At 33.1% G+C, this 22,206-nt stretch overlaps 1 protein-coding gene across 4 annotated transcripts in view; it reads left to right on the forward strand.

Moving 5' to 3' along the window:
- Positions 1-19,658: 19,658 nt before the first annotated feature.
- Positions 19,659-22,206, forward strand: part of LOC110992270 (dachshund homolog 2) — a 135,053-nt gene continuing 132,505 nt past the window's right edge. For all 4 annotated transcript variants that reach the window (XM_022258019.2, XM_022258020.2, XM_022258021.2 and 1 more), the window contains exon 1: positions 19,659-20,268. In XM_022258019.2, coding sequence (XP_022113711.2) covers positions 19,703-20,268 — 566 coding nt within the window. In that variant the 5' untranslated portion in view covers positions 19,659-19,702. The remainder of the gene's footprint in view (positions 20,269-22,206) is intronic.

The raw sequence follows: 22,206 nt of genomic DNA on the forward strand, positions 1-22,206 counted from the left end.
GCGATTATTGTTCGATTCAAAGTTTTATTCGAAGATATCTCAAAGAAAAAAGGCAGTGTTTATTACATTAAACTTTAACAAGGCTTCCCCTAATAATTGAGATAGGTATTCAGCTAACGTCCGAACCCAATAATTAATCCACAATCAGACCATGACAGTCGATCGATCTCCTATCTGCATCCCAATAACAAAACCCAACAAAGACAATCCATTTTTGGCGACAGATAGGATGCAATGCGCTTCGGTCTTTACACTGATATTTGATAATCAATATAAACCAAATAAAGTACCTAAAACCGTACAAATAATATTAAATTATTTGTACATGTCTATGTTTAAAACATACCAAATAGCTTTTTAATATTTTTTAAACTGGTCTAAGTTAAAATCTTAAGATTTATCTTAATCATTTTTATATAAAGGTTTATCCACATACATCGATTCGATCTACCATAAATAACTTGTATCGAGAGATGGTTATTACAATCCGTGGATTGGTTATTGGCCCATTTTTATCCATATTTGGATTAAGATGCCTATCTCAGATGGTCAAAATGGATTAAACTCAAAATATCTTTATTCATATAGGTAAACATGTACACTTATGAACGTCAAAAAAAATCTATATTAAGATAGGTTATTGGATTTGGGCGTAAGTTTAAACTTCCAGACGGTCGCACTTATTTTCTTTTTAAAATCGCTACCTTTTATTGTTTACGCTATATTTAAAATCAAACTGGTGTGTCTCAGTAATAACTTTAACTAAATTGCGTTTAATATGAAAATATTGTGTTAAGGCTTTTATAATATTTTATACTAAGTTAATTTAATGCGGTTTAGTACCTACATACCTATATGTGACAAGTGTTTAATACATATGTATGAATTTTAAACTTGTAAAAAGATTGTAAAATTTTATTTCAATAAAATGTACGTCCTAATATTGTGAGTTTAATTTTTATTATACTTGTAAATAACAATTAACAGTGTTTTGTTATAGAAGAGTTCAGAACTCTTTTACTTAAAAAGTAAACAATCGTATTTCATTTGTTTACTTCACGATAAAACACTATTATATATTTTTACACACATAATGCCGCAAGGCGTCAAAAAAACTACAAGTAAATAAACATTTCGAAAAAAATTGAATCTTTGAAACAATTTTACTTAGTTTGACTAATTGCTGCAAGATGAATTAACCAGCTAGATTATTATTCATCGTAACATTAAACCTTCGTCTTAAAACATCCGTACGACAAAACCGTTATAATACACAAGATTCAACATAACCTATAAATATCCGATATAAATCGACACGGTTGCGTATTTTTCTTCGTTTTCCCCATGGCCCAGCGGTGACACGTTTGTGACGTATAGAAAGCGTATTGCCAATGACGGCCGGTCTATAAATCATATTTTGTATCCATCGCCCATCCTCCCGTCTCCTCAATTTTTCCCGTTTTTTGTCTGAATCAAAACCTACGTAGCATCTGCTACGCGAGTATGAATCGTTGGGGTCGTCTGAAATTAAATGCGTACAATTATGAAGTAGTATAAATATTAAATTGCATGAAATTTTCGTAAACTGTGGTTGTATGGGCACTCTAGTGAATATAACCACAGTTTACCAAAACAAAAAAATTAGGTTTTTAATTTATTTCTTAACTCTTTGTAGCAGAAACATAATACAATTGACATAATTAAATTAAAAGTAGGGAATTGCGGAGATATACCATTTTCTCTTTCAATGGAGTATCCAAAGCAAAAGAATATCTTTTAAAATATAGAACCCAATTAGAACCGAGAGTTCGTAGTAGTGCGTTCAACCAAAAAAAACTAGCTTATAATTTTAGTAGATTATATTACAAAATCACTATAAAATACGACTTTAGTTTGCAATATTTTCATGAATATTTATTATTATCATGCGTAATATCGCAGAACTTCAAAATATTAAAGTCGTATTTACTTCACATTTTCTCTCTTGTAAGTTTAATGATAATTTGAATGAATACAATAAATTAGTATTTAAACATCCTAACTGTATTTTGATACTAGACGTGGATGATAAATTAAATCGAATCGAAGTCGAATTTCCAGCACGATTTGCCAAATTTTCGGGTTTTATCGAACTATGACATCAATTATCAGGATATTGATCATTTCCACCTCAAAAAGTACTTGAAGACGGTAGTACGGGACTACTGATTTTGTTTAAGTAGTAATTTTAAATTCTAAGTATTATTTGTTGTTTTTAAATGTTAAATTTCAGTTTACTATAGTTTTTTTTAATGTATCTTTGTCTATTAATGCACTTGCTTGTTTTCTGTTTTATATACATATATTATCTATTGTTTATCTATGTAATCTGTTTTGGCTTTCTATATTGTCTTAGTGTTTTGTCTTATAATTTGTATAAGTATAAGCTGTTAGAATACTCATAATTAAATAAATAAATATGCGTTTTTGTCTGTAAGCTTTTTACTTAAATTTTGTCGTTGGGGGCAAACGAGCACTCACATGTGTCACTCGCTAAAAACATCCAACATATTGATATCTCTATGGCCGTGTTTGCGTATATTGCTTATTAGTTTTTATACATAACATACATAACCTAACAACTAACTATACGAAGCATCGTTACCACTTTTATTTCGTAAATTCAAAGTGGCTATTAAGATACGTTTCACGCACCATCCGTTAGCATATCCATTGGTAACATTTATCATCGAAATCCTATAAAAAGTAAACCGGAACTAATCCTACGCTACGTGTGCACCCCACCCTAATCTGCATACACCAAGGAAAATAATTTCACGCCCTCACAACACTGGAATGATGCTCTTTGTTGTGATTTAGCGATAAACATTGCGCACCAGTGCGGTAATACCTTTATATTCAACGTAAGGTAATCTACAGTGTTATTAAACGACTTTGGTTTTAAATTAGTCAATACTTTGTGTTATTTACATACCAAAAAATTAAATTAAATTATAGTTTATAATAAGTATGAAGGAATAAAGAAATAGAGCACAAAAATAAATTTAAAAACGAGTAAATTTTACAAACGGAAGTAAACGAGATTTTCATATATAGTTATGGATGAGTTTAATGTCATCAAAGTCAAAGAAAAATTATTTTAATTACTTTAAACTTAACAAGTAATAACCTTTTTTTTTCAACGGGAAAAACTGCTAAGAGACAAGGATTGGTACGCTTTTTACTTGAACCGAAATCAAAATCAAACATTTAAATGGTTTTAGGATGAATGACTTTGAGCTAAAAAAATGCTAATTTATTATTATTCATTATATTGAGTGAGATTGATTAAGATTATTGAAGTAAAAGTTTTAAGTCTAGATTTGCAACCTTGTTCAAATCATCAATCCATATTATCAAAGCTTATTAGTACAAAATTATGCAAACCGTATTTTATCATAATTTGGTGACGAGTGCAATTCAAGATTGATCACCTACTTGTCAATAATAAAATATCTTTTATTTAAAGCCTCTAAGAGGCTTTCGACGTGCTTTCTGAATGACAATAAATTATAGATTTGTGTGTTATATGTTAAATTATTTTTATTTATTATTCATAGCTGTTTCTTTGTATCTTGTTCTTTTTTGTATTGTGTAAATATATAATCATCTTTAAATCATATTATTATATGACCTATATAAATGTTACTGTGTAAAAAATAAAGTTGTCACGGAAATAAATATTATATAACTACTGTAGGAGCAAATGCTTATTGTGTATGTGGAATAAAGTTTCATAGATTAAAAGCCGTGATTTGAACTCAGGGAGGAGGGTCGCACGCTCAAGCCACTAAGCCAATACTGCTCAAACTAATGCTAGTATTCAATATTATTATTATTTTTAACAGAGAAAGACTACAACGTAAGTCAAGGTCCATAAATGTTTGTGTGTATGCTGGGTAAATACATATAAAGTTTGTTATGTCTGCTTGACGCCGCGGTTGTCGTTATTGAAACACGGAAAAGATTTCTCTTTGATAGTTGAGGTCGATGCGATTTGACGCCTCCCGGACGTAACTATCGGTGACGTTAGGGTTGGGATAAGTTTTATCGATAATTCATATATTGGAACGGTTTTTAGTTACGCATTCAAAGCATGTTTTAAATGTGATTACAGATTTGTAATGCTTTATCTTTTCAAGGTTGTAGTTTTCGCTTGAAATTTCTCAAGTCCGCAAGAAAATTTTCCTCTTGTCCTGCCTTAATCATAAACAGAGCTACAAATATAACATGATTCAAGCATTTCCTGCGGTTAAATAAAAGCGGTACATTGTGGGAAGAATAAGGAAAGATGTATTATTCATAATGTTATCACATCCACACCGCGCCAGCAAAACCGTAATATTGCAGAATAAAATTAAAAAAAAATAGTTTATCTTTCGAAAATATAAAAGTTTCATTAGCCTCTATGTTGTCTGTGATATAATATAAAAATGTATTGACACCAAGCCTAGATTTACTACTTTTGAAGGGTTTAAAGTTAAAATAACTTGCGAGTTTGTATTATGGTTTAGCTTAAAGTAGTGAGTGTGAGTGTGGAGAAGATATTATTGACCTCGACCATACTTTCTTTTTGGTTTCCAATATGACCGCATCTCTTTTCCGAATTCCTTATAATCAGTACATGTACGCTTCCGACTAAAAAGCCTGTCCTTTGCTTTATGCTTGATTGTACTATACTGTATTATCTTCTATCATAATAATAGTATTAAGATTTATATAAATATGTTCATGTTCATATTTCGCTTTTGACTAGATTATCCCTTTGTTTCCTTTTGATGTATTTCTTTATGCCTATGTTCTCGCGCAATATTCTCCCTTTTAGTTGTAAGTTAAAACTGTTACCAAGAAAAGTACCATCGTAATGATAATTTTTCCTTTTAGAAACTTGATTAAAGATGGACAAACTAAATCACGCTATTGTTTAATTCTGTTTATTTGAAAGGTCACAAAAATAATTCAACAAAATGCTTTTGTATTAAGTTAACATAATATTTATTTGTGATCTATGTAATATACTAATCGAAACAATTAACACAAACATATACAAATATGACTGTTATAATCGATGTTGCATTTCTAGTCACAATATGTTCTGTGAATGAAAAATAATTTGCGCTGAGTAAAAATTGTACTAATCGATAATCCAACCATCGCTATCGAAAATATTTAAAATGAAAGCCACAACTATCGATAACTCGAAAATGTCCCAACCCTAGCATAGACGTAAAACTCCCCACACAGTGCTACATTTATTGATGGACTTTGGAAGTTTTCAATATTATGACTGCTATTTTACATGCGACATGGACTTTTTATTACGATTTCGCATTTGCCGCCCGATGTGAAAAAAACTTATGCCCATAAGGAAAATATTGATACTTCGTGGAGGTAATTTGCGATATGTTCCTAAATATCCTCAAATACGACAAACAGCCGTCTTTGGAAGAGGTGAACGAAGGTCCTTGCCGAACTGGTAGAAGATAAGAATTATAATAATATTGAATAAATCCTGAGACTCATCTCTGAGGTTCGAACCCCGGCTATGCACAAATGAACTTTCTATGCGGGTAGTTAGTACTCGCCCGTAATGTGAAGCAAAATATCGCGAGAAAACCGTTATAGACACAAAGTCAATCGCATGACGGGCAAAAACAAAAGGAAAGAAACGAGATAAAAACCAGAACAACGTGTAAGAAAGAAAAATAATGTGAAAATTTTTTCATCTTATCTGCGTGAACTTACGCCCGAACCCACAATCCACAATCTAAGATTGAAAGCAGTCTGAGATCAGACCGTGACAGTCGATCGATTCACATTTGATAATCAATATAAACCAAATAAAGTAAATAAAACCGTACAAATAATATTAAAAAATACATGTCTATGTTTAAAATAAATCAAATAGCTTCTTAATTATTTTAAAAACTGGTGTAACTTAAAATCTTGATATAGGATATTGGCCACATACACCGATCCCTTTTACCAAGGATAGCTTGTATCGACAGATGGCTATACAATCCGTCGATTGGTTATTGGCATACTTTTATCAACATTTGGATTAAGAAGTCTATCTCAGATGATCAAAAATGGATTCAGATAGGTTATTGGGTTTACGCGTTAGATAAGATATTACGTAACCATAGATCTTTTATGATTAGCAACAATGAGGTTTCATATGCCACATTAAATATAAAATCGCACAGAATATGACAAGTGAAAAGCTTAAAAGTCGCGGTCTATTTTTCCATTGAAACCGTATGTCATTTTTATGTGGCCACTTTTCGACAATATATTCTTTCCTATTGTCAGCGAGGTGCTCAAAGGGATAAGGGCTTTAATATACGATTATAGGTGACACCCACTATTGTGCTTGACCCGTTCCTTGAGTTATTGACGTTATCGCTCGTAATGGGACAATTTGGAGATTCTTTTGCGGCCTATGTATTTGATGTTATTAATTTACGCAATAGAAATATCAAAAATTGCGGCCTAAATTCACAATGATACAAGTAATCTGGCAGAAAGCAAACTATTCATTAGTAATAATTATATTAATATTTTTATCATATTACCACTGTAGAGGAAAGGGCAGACTGAAGCAGATCCAGAAAACTTAGGAGATTGGCTGAAACGAAAAATATTAAAAATACGGTATATTTAGTATATTATTATTATTTATTTTTTTATAGAACAGGGGGCAAACGGGCAGGAGGCTCACCTGATGTTAAGTGATACCGCCGCCCATGGACACTCTCAATGCCAATATATTAGAAGCGTTTAAGTCATTTCCCTTATAATACGTGAAAACTTACCTAATAGTTCTATGCCCTTGATTTGAGAACTGGCAGTAAATGTTAAATTAGAAGCATTTAAACTATATTTCTTTTTTGACTTTCATAAGTGTACATTGTGTTACGTATATAGATAAATGATGACAAAGGAAAGAAGTTTTGGTTGTACCTGAAAACTCTTTTTTCTTACTATGGTTGCCTGCCTTGCCTTATCGCTTGTAAGCGTCGTGATAGGGCCGTTGCATCTCTTGATTGTATGTAACTTATTTTGATTTGTAATAAAAAAATATTACTTAATATTATATAAAAAATATTATAAAATAGAATCGTAGGCTTCTTGCGTAAAAAAAAAATTGCAGCTTAAAACGCGTAACGACAAGGTATCTAAAGAATTGCGATATTTGAAGAACTCATAAAAAGCAGACATCGTTTTTCTTTTAAAAAAACTCTCTCATTTGCCTATCAATAGTGGTTCGAGCAGATCTGACCGTAATAAATGTCATACTTTATGGCACTTAGGGAAATATGCTAGGGAACGATTTTTATATTTTACGCGGTGACCGGGGGTACGTTTGGTTCCTTGAAACTTTAAAATTATTCTTAAGAGAAAGAAAGTTATTTGAATGATATATACAATTGTTAAATGTATAGCAGCTAGCGGACCAGACAGACATTGTCCTGTATGATATAAAAGCGATTAGAACACTAAACATAGTATGAAAGTACAGACTGCAGTGTCATCAAAAAATCATACAAATAGGTGTAGCCGTTTAAGACGAGTTCAGTTACATATACCTACTCATACAATAGAATTGTATATATATGTAAGCTATCTTTTCTTTTAGGTTCGATCAAACTACACACGATGTGCTACCTTGATTAAATTGGTTAAGTAGTTTAGGACAAAAAACGTGACGCGTAATTTGTATATATATATATATATATATGTAAGATAGGAATATATTAGGAATTCTATCCATTCCCTAACGTTACGCAGCCATATTTTTTTTCTACCAACAAGCCCATTACTTTGGATTTTAGCCATCATAACTAATTAAAAAGCAATCATGGCCCAATACATAACCAGGTCAACAATACATCGTTGCTGGATAGATAATGTCGTTTCGAGTCCTAAGTATTCCTTTTATCAGTAAAACGTACCCTTATTAAAAAGAAACAAATTGTGTTGTTACATTGAATATTACATATTGCGGTACTGTCCTGGCATATTTTGACCCAAAAGTCGATGTGTCCGGCACAGCTGCATATTAAGTAAACAATATTTATTATCGCTTAGTCGCAAGTATTTAGAAACATTAATAAAATTAAAATAATTAAATGAGAAGGCAAAACCGCCAGTTGCCCGGCGGTTTTGTTGCTGTCTAACTTTTTCTGTCTTTCTTGTTCTTGCCACAATTGTCTATATGCGAAAACTTCTAATTATTTGTAATTATAATAATTATAATTTTTCTGTAACCCCAACCATAGAAGTGATCGATCAGGTCGAAAAGTGAGATTAAGCAAAATTTTAATTCACAATATGAGAACGTGTTTAAAATAAAATTATATGGATTATCTGTGGTTTGGGTAAAGAATATTTGAACATGAGAATAAGGGGACGATATGCAATGTATTGTTTTTCTTATAACACACATGCATTCACAATTTTTAACCTATACATTAAAATTACTTAATTTTTTTAAATAGAAGATTTAAACAAATTATCCGTATAAGTAGAGTCACTGCGGCAGTATATCTCTAACTGCTGTATTGCGATACTGATTCATTGAGCTAGGAAAGCTCTGGGGTCTGGGGGTTAGTACTGGACTAAATACCAGGCGCCAACAAAAGCCTTTAATTACAGCCTATCATATATCATAATCTACTCCAAAGGGAACGAGTTCGAAGTTGGAGGAAATGCTAAAATTAGCTACATACCATAAAATTCTGATATTAAAGAGTACTTACTTTAACTTCATTTTATTATATAATTCCAATATTCAACAAAAACGCTCCAACGCAATATTTGCGTATAGGGTCTGCGAATGTTTGATAATATTTCTCCTATTTATAACCACGAATAAGCCCAAGACGTTTAAAATGCGTCACGCATTGACATCCGACTCCGCTAAGATGTAGGGCTGTGGCAAAATATTTCTCGCAAGCTAAAAAATAATACTTAAAAGTTATGAAACATATTTATAGAACTGCTCTCAGTACAGCCCTTATCTCTACTGGTTTAAGTAAATAAAGTGTTTATCTAGGAACAGTTTTCTTTCTGCCAGTTTGTGATTGTGTTTTTTTTGTAACATTTTTTAAAAGATAAGTTAAAAGAGGACTTGATGTCAAGGCAAGGAAAGGGACTGCTTCGGTGGTTTGGCCTTGTAGAACAGATGAATGAGAAGCGCTTAATAAATAGAATATACAACTGTGGATGGACAAAATTGGTTAGGTAGGCCGTACGTACATACACCAAGACAAATTCAGCAGGAGATAGGTAAGTTCAAAGTACCCATAACCGACGAGTATATCTGACGATATTTGCATCGTGAATGTCATGGATGTGAAGGATATTATATACCTATGGAATATTCTTTATTTAACCAAACTACTATGAAGTCTCGTAACTGTAATAGACTTAGATAGACATATTTCTGTGTCTGTTTATATATCTGTCACATGACTAAGACCTAAGAACACTGTGTGGAAACTGTTATGAGTTTCCACACAGTGTTCAATGATGAGTGTAATGCGCCACCTAAAATCAAGGGTATATAATATCACCATGAGATTAATTTTGTTCGGAACTTCAGTCGATATAAATAATTGGAAATAAAATTCATTTTACGACAAGTGACAACCCTATGAAAATTTTCGCGGGATCACACGACACCCCCGTCAATATGTGTAATGTCAATACTGTCGTGTGAATAATTTTTCATCCATTCCTATTCCCATTTAATGTGTCAACCCACTATCAGCACCCGTACAGCATAAACTTTTCACTTTGAAAAAGATCATCCAAATAGGTTATGAAAAGCTGTGTGTGTAAGTTATTGCGTCGCGGGATTTCGTTTATGTACAACGGAGAGACACAAATAATAGATACACATAAATAAACTGTTTTATTTCATCAGTGTCGCATTAACATTTTCTATCATTTTTTGAGCATCAAGACAATTTTTGCCGCGCACCACCGCTTTGTGGAACCAGCTGCCCACTGAAGTATTTCCGAACCAATTCGACTTAGGGAAAAGAGAGAACCAATTTCTAAAACGCCGGCAATGCACTTGCAAGGCCTTTTGGCAATGAGAGTGTCTATGGGCGGCGGTATCACTTAACATCGGGTGAGCCTAATGCCCGTTTGCCCCCTGTTCTATAAAAATAAATATTATTAAGAAACAATTTATTTTACTGCTGTCAGCTACCTCGGACAAAGAATTAGTCTAGCTATTCAAAGGGGGATCGCAACCTAAAGGGACTCCTTTTATAATATATTTTAGGTTTTTAAGTTATAAAAAAAAATTTATTTATTCAAAGAATGTTATTTTTCATTGCTTAATTTGAATGTTCTAATAACCATGTGGAATTTTTTTTTATTCCGATTATAAATACCAGATATGTTTGAGTAAAGCTTTTACGATGTAAATTATTTTTAAATCGTTTAAAAAAAAGGTATTGTTAAATCAAATAGTTATTTGCAATAATGGGTCTTACTTTCAGTTGGAATACACAGAAATAAATCCTTAACACAAAAAATAGCGAAAGTCATAGAAATTCCCATGCCCTGTGGGTCTTTATATATCAAGTCCGTAGACGACAGATTTGTATACAGTGAACATTAAATAGCTTTCGAAAATTGCGTTCCTTTAGCAAAGCGTGCATTCCTTTGCATACGGCTAACATTCTATTCAGGTTGGAACTATCATTCATTCCATACTGCGGTCAGCATCGAAGCCAGTCAAAAGAGCTTTGGCCTCAAAGCGCCCGGGAATCATCTAACATCAAGAGAATACAAAATAAACTCGCAAAGAAAGAGTGCAAAATAAATGCGGCAACACCACATTACACAGCCATTGAATCAAAAGACAGACAGAGCGTGAAGTGATGAAAACTGGAAAAAATAATAAAGTCCCTTTTTACTTGTGACACTAGTACTATTCTGGGAGCAGTGTTCACTTGAGGGAGATGAATTCCTAACACAGGCTTCAAGGATCTTAAGGGGTATAGTTAATTATAGCATTGCAGACGAAAACAAGCAATAGGTATTAAATTTTAAGATATTCCTATACATTATTAAGTTTTGTTTGGAGTAGAGACTTGGACCGGGTCAAGTGCACAGTACTGGTGACCAGAGCTGGTGTTTTCCTCGAACGAATAAGTATCACAAAATAGCGAGGAAATTCTGCCAGCATTAAAGTACAAACATTTTAAGCTATTGCATAGATTTTATCGCGAGCCGTGAGCGCGGCGGTCGAATCAAAAAATTCCGTAACGAAAAAACCTAACACACGATGACGTACAAGTGCTTAGACGTGTTAGTCTGAGTGGTAGATTGAATTAATATAGAAGAAAATAACATACTCCATAAATAGAAAAATAATAAATGCTTATAATTGCATAAGTTTAAAAATAAAAAAGCTTTACCGCGGCAGTCCCCGAGTGCCACATGTTTTATTTTTTTAAATTTTATATTATGAATATTTAATTACTATTACTGTTGTAGGTTAAGAATATTGTAAATACTGTATATTTGTGTGTTGGGTATAAATTTTACTTATTACTTTTTAGTAATTATTTAATTTATATTATTCATATAGAAGACATTTATGTTTTCTATAATTAATTTTAAATTGAGTTTTTATGGCTTTCCGTACGTTGCTCTTTTGTTTTGTTGATGTAAGTATACTATGTACAATTTATATCTGAGTCTGACTGACTTTAACACTCATCAGTTGGATGAATTTGAACGAGCGTAGAGGATGATTTCTAGTATTTTTAAAATTTATTTATTTGCATCTTACAGCTAATATATAAATCTATTATAAAACGAAACACTTAAACAATATACATGTAGAAAAAAATATTAAACCTAAAACATATCTAAGTACATTAATACAAAACACGTAAAAAAGTGAAAGAAAACTGAAATTTAACATGAAACAAATGACAATTATTACTTAATATTTCAAAAAAAAACTAGATTGTTACTACAAAAACAAATCCAAAGTTTTACTTTACGTATCATTTGGATACCAGAAAACGCAAATTTAACGTCTAAATGTAATAATAATAAAGAGCGAAGTCGAGTCAATCAAATCAAAACTTAATCCTAATATAATATAAAAAAAGTTAGACAGTAAAAAAAAAATGTCTGTACCAGGTAAAAAAATTAGAAATGCTCCTAAAACAGAAAATGTCATTTTTCAAATGTCAGAATAACCGCGTGTGTAATTGTGATTTCACTTCAGTAGTGTCAATATGAACTCTTGTAGGGACATGATTTTTACATCAAAAAGAGGCGGCAACTTGAATCATCTAGTAAACAACACGGAGTGTTTGAAAGACAGCTGAGGTTTGAAAATTTACACTTTAGTACGCACAGACGGAATTCTTAATCTGTTAGAGAAGAGTTTAAACATTTTTTAAATCTTTCTTTATGTGTGAATGCGTTTCAAAAGAAATAATTAAATGGGGAAATGAGACTTTCATGCTTATTAGTAAAACTGAAACAAATAATTGTTTGAAAAACCAATTAATTAACCAGGATTAAAAAACGATTACATAGTAATAGTTTTGTTTTTCTTCGTCTCAGTATATCTTACAAGTTCAAATAATAAGCAAAATAATGTTTATTAAAATAACTCTCTTTGTTATCAATAGTAACATTGCTTTTAAAAATATTATTGCAGTCATCGGCAATATTTTACTAAATATTTAGGATATTATGAAACAAAAAATATGAGCCTCATTACATATATAGAAGAAGAAACTTACAGCTAAATCTGTTCGTCAAAAGCTATAACAATAATTTAGCATTGAGTCTTCTCGTGTATAGAACTGGCTGAATATAACTAAAAATTTTAACTGTTTAAATTTACAATTACGTATTTTAATACATATAGTTTTATTTTTTACCAAAGCCATTTGAATTATTTTCGCTAACTAATAGACAAATCTCTGGTATCAGTATTAGCCTAAAAACCCACCTAAAGTTTCATATAAACTGTAACCGTATAATTAACACTATTACTATCTGTAATACATTAATAAAATTTCATACGAGGGATTACATTGAGAGCGGCGCAAAGTTACGGCTTTTAATACAAAAATAAAGTTTTACGAGGACATGCAGTCTGTTGCAGCAGTGTTGAGCCCGATTTATTGCCATGTAAAGACCATTTATTTCCGATAGTTTCTGCGGACTATAAAATCTCAATCATTTGTGCTTTTTTCGTAGTTTTTAAACGCCTGGTGTATTTTGTTGCGCAATTTCGATTGTTTCACATTTTTCATCGGTTCCTGGTATCGGTACCTTAACTCAAATAATAAGTAAAATGAAATCGCGATTGTTTGTTTGATTTATGTATCACACTCACATTTACAGAGGGATCGCGAGTGCGTTGCAGGCCTTTAACAAAGGATTCTATTAAGGCATTGAGAAGTTGATGGCATAGTGGTGGTGGTATGGTAAAAACTTTCTTAATGCTACCAGTTATCCCCACTGCTGCTTAGCAGCAGAACTTCGTTCATGGTTTCGATTCATGGTTTGAATCTTCATCTCAGCTCTCATACTGTTCGCTCCAGATTGTAATTGTCTGGTCTTATAAAATAGTGCCGTGTTGTGAAGAAGTGATCCTATTGGAGTCGACAAAGATGCAAATATAACGCTTATTTTTTATGACCCCATTTATTATGTCACATGGGTAAAGAACACTCTTAAGTGGAATGGCCCAGGGAGAACAAAAAGAGGACATCCACTAGAAACTTGCGAAGATGGAATAAAGAGGATAACGGGGCAGACTTGGCAAATTGTCGCGAAATGAAATGAAACAGAACGAATACACGTTTGAAACCTGAAAAGGTTGGGGCGCCTCTGTTTTTCTAATAAAATGCGTGGAAAAGGGGCACGATTCCCTCCAACGTCCGATGTTAAGCTTTACTGCCCTTCTTTCCGAAAAAAAAAAGTTTCAGACAGCTGCGCGTGAGTGCATTGCTAGAATCTTTTATGTTGAGGAAACAAGTATAAACTTATATCTATATATATAAAAGAAAGTCGTGTTAGTTACACCACTTATAACTCAAGAACGAAAGAACAGATTTGAGTGAAAATTGGTATGGAGGTAGCTTAGAGCCAGGAGACGGACATAGGATACTTTTTATCCCGTTCGACAGCGTTCCTGTGGGACTTGACATGAAACGTCAGTCACTATAAAAAGTGGTATAACAAATAAGAATCAGACTTGGAATAATAAAACGCAAATGATAGCTATGTAATTGACGTATAATGACAGCTATGTAATGACGTATATATGACAATTTGATATTTGTAAGAAATCAATATTCAAAATATTTCTATTAAATAAATACGTTTAATTATTTTTACAATTTACAATTTAATTATAATGATAGTGCTATTGCCCATTCGTATAAACAGTGAAGAGAACTATAAAACTCGGTATTGTCGTATGTATACAGTTCATCCAAAGAATGATGAATGTTTCTATTTGTTGTTGTTGTCGAATGACGCATTTAATCGAGTATTGGAACGGGAACGTGAATATGATCACCAGGAATTAGATTTAGTAGTTCAAACGAATGTACCCCTGTTGAAATACCAACAAAAGGAAGTTTATGATACTTTAATGAAGGCAAACGATGATGAAAATGGTGGTTTATATTTCCTAGATGCCCTTGGTGGAACTGGCAAGACATTCCTCATGTCATTAGTTTTAGCAACTGTTCGGGCGAGATCCAACATAGCGGTTGCAGTTGCTTCTTCTGAAATAGCAGCCACATTGTTAGAAAGATGCCGTACGGCTCATTCAGAATTAAAATTACCGTTAAATCTTCAAACTATTGGAGAACCAACGTGTAATATTGCAAAACACTCAGCAATGGCCAAAGTTTTAGCGGCATCGAAAATCATCATCTGGGACGAATGCACAATGGCGCATAAACGTGCATTGGAAGCACTTAACCGAACATTAAAAGATTTACGCAATGAATCGAGATGTTTTGGAGGAGCAATGATTTTACTGTCTGGCGATTTCCGCCAAATACTGCCAGTAATTCCAAGATCTACGGCTGTCGACGAAATAAACGCTTGCCTCAAATCGTCAAATCTATGGCGCTATGTGACGAAACTGCAGCTGACAACAAACATGAGAGTTACATTGCTTACTGATAAAAAAGAAGAAAAAGAATAAAGATGTAGATGACCTGAACTACATAATGGTATGCGTTTGGTGGTTAGAAAATTGAAAAACAATGTAATTTACGCTACGATAATGATAGGAAAATTCAAAGGTGAGGAAGTTCTTATTCCGAGGATCCCGATGATCCCAACCGATATGCCGTTTGAATTTAAAAGACTTCAATTTCCGATACGTCTTGCATTTGCCATGACCATCAACTAATCACAAGGCCAATCCTTAAAAGTTTGTGGTTTAAATCTAGAACATTCATGTTTTTCCCATGGTCAATTATACGTGGCATGTTCACGGGTCGGAAGACCATCAGCGTTGTTTGTTTTTGCGCCTGATAATAAAACAAAAAATGAAAAAATGTGTATCACAAGGTACTTAAGGGAAGAGCAACCTATGTACTAAAATACAGAAATAATAATGAATGATTAATGTAGGTATTTAATTTTTTTGTATTTTTTCCAATAAAAAAACCCAAACTGCTTTTTTATTGCCATTAAGGCGGAACAAAGTTCGCCGGGTCAGCTAGTTAGTCATAAATTAATGAGGTTTAACATTGTTGTGAAACCCGATAACAGAGCTGTAGCTGTTAATTTGTTTGTTTGTTGATAATGAGCAATGAAGATTATCTGACAGGTTAAAATATTCCGTACTTTTAATGCGACACAGATTTTATTAAGGTGACGCGATTTCTCACAAGTTTACGTATTTAAAGTAAACCAATTATATGTTATAATAATACCATGAGAAAGAAGTCTTATTGACTAAAGTTAATACTAGAGAACCCAGACGTAAAGAGAATTATCACTGAATAAATTCAAGCTCTCATTAAACGAAAAATTAAATTTGTTTTAATTTTCAATCCATCAATTTCAAACTATTATTGATTATATAGGTAGGCTAACAATATTGTAAATATTCTATATTTGTATAATGAAATAGATATAATACAAATTATTTTCTAATGTACAATTACAACGTGTAAATATTTTTTTTTGTTAATGTCTGGGTGATATCATACAGTATGCCGTGAATAGTAAATATCTATTATTTTTCACCAAAATCGTACCATATGACCATAGTTTAAATGAAGAAAAGGATTACTTTCATTCAAGTCTTTAATTCCCAAAATCAAGAACTTTACGCTGAGAGGTGCCGAAGGGCCGTAAAATTAAAATCGATTAATTCTAATTGTTATCTAACTGTACTTAACTCTCTCTACTCGATATTGCAAGGTATTGCCTTGCAATATCTATTTACATAAATAACTATCTAATACAATAAATTACAGGTCTCTTTAATATTTTTTACATTACATAATTTCTTGTTCAGGAAATTATTTGCGCCAAATCTATGGCTTCCTCTAAGACGCAGGTATTTATTAGCGTATTTGTATTACTTCAAGGCATACACATATATTAATTTTGTGTTACGTTTCATAAGGCTTCGGTGTGGTTAGCTAGAATTGTGTACGTAGATTTGAAGTTCGAAATGTGATTGGCAATTGTCACGAGCCGTTTGTATATAGACTGTCTAATGTCATTTAATATAACTTTTTGTTAGTCTGTGTATAAGCATATATATTTTTTATAAAAGCCTTTTTATAATCGTCTGTTAATGATATGTAATTAGAGTTTTCTTGATTAATCAATATGTAACCAACAAAATTTGTATTGCATATGAAAAAATGAGAAAGAATTAATAATAATAATAATCCAGTTGCTCTGTAACCATAAGGGGGTCTTAGATTACATCTCGATAATTTTTATTTCATAGACAAGAAGGTGATCAGCCTTCTGTATGACCTATGTATTAAGTTTTTGATTTGATAGGCATCACGATGTTTTCCTGCACCCTATGAGCGAGTGTAGGATGCGCACATAGAAAGCCCATTGGTGCCCAGTCCAGGAATGAACCAACCACTTCAGGGATGAAGCCTCTTAAGCCATTAGGCCAACACGTATGAATAAGTTGGTCGGGACTGAGCACTGGAATGACAATGAAAAATAAAAATGTTTTTAATATAATATTATATCGCATTTTTCTTCCGTCCATTCTTTCTTCTTTAGTAGGTGATCCGCCGTCTGCACCTATACATGCAATAAACAGTATTCATCAACAAGTATTTTATTATTATCGCTATCATGTCAAAACAAATGAATGTGACAAACCACTTTTACGTTTAGGGTTTTTTTTTATAAAAAGATTATTTTAAATTGAAATCCTGTTTTAGTAAAAAGATTGGCTTTAACAAGTTTAAAATGTGGTTTAAACAAATCGAAATCATTAGTTATTTCAGTAAATAGCTCGGCCTTAACAAATAAATAGTGGCCTCATGCTCATCTCAACCGTAATGATTTGCTATTTCAGTAAATAACTTGGCCTTAACAAATAAACGATGGCCTCTTGCATCTGAAACCGTAATCATTTGCTTTTTCAGTAAATAGCTTGGCCTTAACAAATAAATAGTGGCCTCATGCTCATCTCAACCGTAATGATTTGCTATTTCAGTAAATAGCTTGGCCTTAACAAATGAATGGTGGCCTCTTGCTCATCTGAAGCCGTAATGAATTACTGTTTCAGTAAATAAAGATAAGAGTTAGATTTTAATCTGACACGGTGATTTATCATTCATAGTTAATTTGTAAAGATATTTAGATTATCTTACGACTGTTTAAGCAGTGAGTGTTGGGTGACTTTCGATTCGGATCATGATTTTAAATCATTCAATTCGAAGACATTTAAAAAAAATTGTTGGCAAGAACAATTTTAAATTAAATTAGAAATTAAAACAATAATCTCGAAATGACAAAGAAGTTTGAGGCCAAAATAAACGTAATAAAAAGAAATTAGTCGGTGAAGATTTTTTAAAGCCAGAGATAGCCCGAAATTTTTTGTTTCATAAATAAAAAGTTCTACTAAATTACTATGTTCTAAATTTTTGGGAAGCAAAGCCTATTCGGTATTAACAGCAAACCACTTAAGAAAGAAACCCGTATTTCTTTGCTTTTTTTTAAGTCTATTAAAATGAATTATCCCTTCGATCACAATTGACATTATTTTTATCTTCACCGTTAAAAAATTAATGTTAAAATGTATTTCCTACTAATTCTTACTATAAAGTCTACTGTTACTGTAAAGGGTTTGAATATGTTTTGATATACAGACAGAAATTAATCGGTAGTATAAAGTAGGCATCAGGTCATTCACTCTAGAATCCTATATGTTGATATTGACCACATTTCAATAGACTTTTAAATGTATAATAAATATTTAAAAACAATACCGCACAATCAGGCATGTCAAACCAGCAAATGTCAAATTAAAAGCAATAAAATTAGTTATTATAAAAATGTATTCAGTTTGCATGGTCACGTGACAATAATGTCACAATGTAAATTAAACGTAATACATTGAGTGCCGTCTTTGAATTTTAAAAATGTCTTAAAACTTCCTAAGTGCTCGTACGCGGCTTGAAACTCGCTCTTATATTTTACAAAAGACTTATTACTATTGTAGACGTTCTTAGAATATTAAAGTAGGTAGCTTGCCATTGTTTTAACCCCTTATATTTGTTTTAATAAGTAACAGAACCGATATAAGTGTCTCTTTGTTAACTGTCGTTTACATTATATACACACATATGTTGGTCAGGATTTGTTTAAAAATATTGGGCGTATTTTTTACGCCTGTTCAACTCAAACATTTTTCGGTATTGTAATAGTCAGTCACTATTTGGCAACACTTAATTACGTAATGTAAACAAATTTATAAAGTTGTTTATAATTTTTAAGTTCACCATCGGAGGCTGTATCCGTCAAAAGTTTGATAACCTCCATTGGCCGTGACCTCCATTCGCGACCGATACCGATCGCTGCCAACACCACTTCGTACCTACTGCGATCAAACACGAATCTACATTAACCCCTGTTTCGGAAGCCCTACTCTATCCAAACATTCTTCTATAATTTCTTATTTTATACCAAGGTTAGACAAAGATAATTGAAGTGACTATGAAGATCATTGCAGATATTAGATTATTGTTTTCAATTTGATTTATAATCAAGTTTCATTGAGAAATTTTAATCAAGAAATATATGTTATAAGTGCTCATTCGCGCTTCCGCGGCATCCAGGCTCATATTGATTACCGTTGACATTCTTATCAATACACCCCCGGCGCGACCGCTCCACTCGCCACCCAAAAGAAACAGGAACGTTTCTTCGCGCGCTCGCAATACAACGGAAAAAAGGGCGGAGACAGCGTCGCGGCTGCGGCGGCCAATCGCGTCGCAGCGACTCCGGCGGGCGGCCAATGGCGCGCGAGAACCGGGGCGGGCGCGCGCACGCGGCCGCGCCCTCGTTTCGCTCTGGGTTTTTATTTATTGTTGCGCGAAACACCGCGCGCGACGGGTGTGTGATGCGCGTATAGACGTCTCTGAGCATGGAGTCCGCCGTGGACTCAGCGTCGACCGCGAGTGAGGTTAGCGGTTCATCCGGGGGTTCGCCGAGGGTTAAGGCCGCTTCTCCAGCGCGCGCTGTCAGCCCGCCACAACTGCTGCAGCACAGAATGCAGCTCCCGCCGCCCGGTCTGGGCCTGTTGGGCTCATTGCAAATGATGCACCATTCGCCTCTCGAGCTGATGGCGGCGGCCCATCACCACGGCCCGCCACGGTACGGCAGCCCTCCGCCTATTTCCACGTCCGACCCGTCAGCTAACGAATGCAAGCTGGTTGACTACCGCGGTCAGAAGGTCGCCGCGTTCATAATTCAGGGCGATACGATGTTGTGCTTGCCTCAGGCGTTCGAACTGTTCTTGAAACACTTGGTGGGCGGGCTACACACGGTGTACACGAAACTAAAAAGACTGGACATAGTGCCGCTGGTGTGCAATGTAGAGCAGGTGCGGATCTTGCGTGGCCTCGGTGCCATCCAGCCCGGCGTCAACCGCTGCAAGCTGCTGTCCTGCAAGGATTTCGACGTCCTCTACCGCGACTGCACCACAGCAAGGTACGTTTCTCTTAATATAGCTCGTTTATATTTCTACACACTCTTATTTGAAGTAGTTTTATTTTGTTAAAAAAACGAACGAATGTTTTTAAGTTTTCTTTTATTTGCTGCAAACATTAAGTCATTAGAACCTTTTGTATCGTTTTTAGGTGTTACACGCATTTCTTTTATTGTTTTAATTTTATAATCTCTTCTTTATAATAAAACGTCGACTTAAGTTAAAATAAAAAACTGTTTAATTGATACACTGTAAGATTACTTCTACAAGTAATTACTTAGAACTAGAATTTAACGACAAACATCTCAACGGGAAGGGTCGCGTCGCATTAATTTTTCACATTTTAATACGCGCCAAATATTTCCACCGGGCTAAATATTAAAGCATTCCGGCGACGGAAGGGTTAAAATCTCTGTTAATTAGCGGTCGGTTATACATTTTTAAATAGTAATTTTTACAAACGCCAAAGTTAGATTAAAAAATCTTGTGTTGTTCGACGGGCTCCGTTAGGCCTATATCTCTTTCCCTGAATGCGTTTTTAAAAATGTAATGTGCGCGGAAACTGGGCTTTTGGGAGATATAAAATTGTTTTTTTTTTATTTGGCGTTTTGTTTTTGTATTTTATGTTTGTTTAATGAACAGAGGGACTGGGACACGGCGGACTTTGACTAACTTTTATTTGAATTTTATGAAATCATTTATGTTTAGGGTAAATTGACGCGATTTATATTCACGTGTTCATGCAATTAGAATTTATTGTTTTGTTATTTGTATGAATGTGTGATTATTTAATTCTTATTAACTTTGTTATGGAATTAAGTATTAAACTGGGAACACTGACAGAGGTTTTTTACTTAAAAGGGTTTCCCTTGACAGACTGCATTTTTTAATTTTATTGTATTTCGTGTTTCTTCTTTATTATTTAACAAGCTGGTTGGTATGAAAATGTGATTAGAATAAAAAACACTTTAATACAAAATAATGATTAGCAAATATTGAAAGAAAAATATATTACGGTTTACAGTCACAAATACATTTAAATTCTTAGTTAAAAATTGATGATTAACTCCTATTAAAAACGGAAAGTTTTTCAACGCGCGTTGATTTAACATTATCAATAATAATCTAATATTTCCGCACGGTTGCGTTCGCGCGTCTTTTTCTCGTTTGACGAGCCGTGTCTTTGGTTAATTAATATCGGTTATTTTTAACACTTTTCAAATTCTTCTTCATATATTTTTAAATTCACATTTGGTCTAATACAAAACAATAAATAAAAAAGCTATACATTATTCTAGTACATATTTATAGTTATGACATGACGCTGACAAATGGATAATTAAAATGGCCATAATAAAGAATAAATAACTTCTATAACAATAAGTTATGGTATGAAAAATCTAAAGTCCCTGACGGTAAATTAATTAATACGATAAAGGTCTAAATATCTTATAATTTTCTAGAACTAGTAGGCGATAAAGTATGGGTTTATAATAATGCAACTTTATAATAAGTTTAGTTAAGTATACAAATGGCGGAAATTCCACTAATAATTAACATAACTTTGATGATGATTATATAATATTATATAGGTTTAAAATCCACTATGTCCACTATGTGCTATAAAAAACAATAAGGATAATAATAACGAATTGGATAAACTCATGAAATAGTCAAAATAATTATCGTCGTTGGAAAGACTCAAATTTCATTTCGAACACAAAATGGCCGCCAATAATTCGTGCAACGTATCACGATAAATTGTATTGACATGTTTCCACTATTACGATTTCAGTGATTCCATCGACAAAGAATTATAGATTACAAAACGTTTTTTATTACAAAAGCTTCGTGTGTGGACTTTTGATGGCAAAAATAGATTTAATTTTAATTAATATTAAGTTTTTAATTTATACACTGTATATAACTGTAACGAAGGG

This window comes from Pieris rapae, chromosome 15 (genome assembly GCF_905147795.1).
Source record: "Pieris rapae chromosome 15, ilPieRapa1.1, whole genome shotgun sequence".
In the NCBI taxonomy this organism is placed as follows: domain Eukaryota; kingdom Metazoa; phylum Arthropoda; class Insecta; order Lepidoptera; family Pieridae; genus Pieris; species Pieris rapae.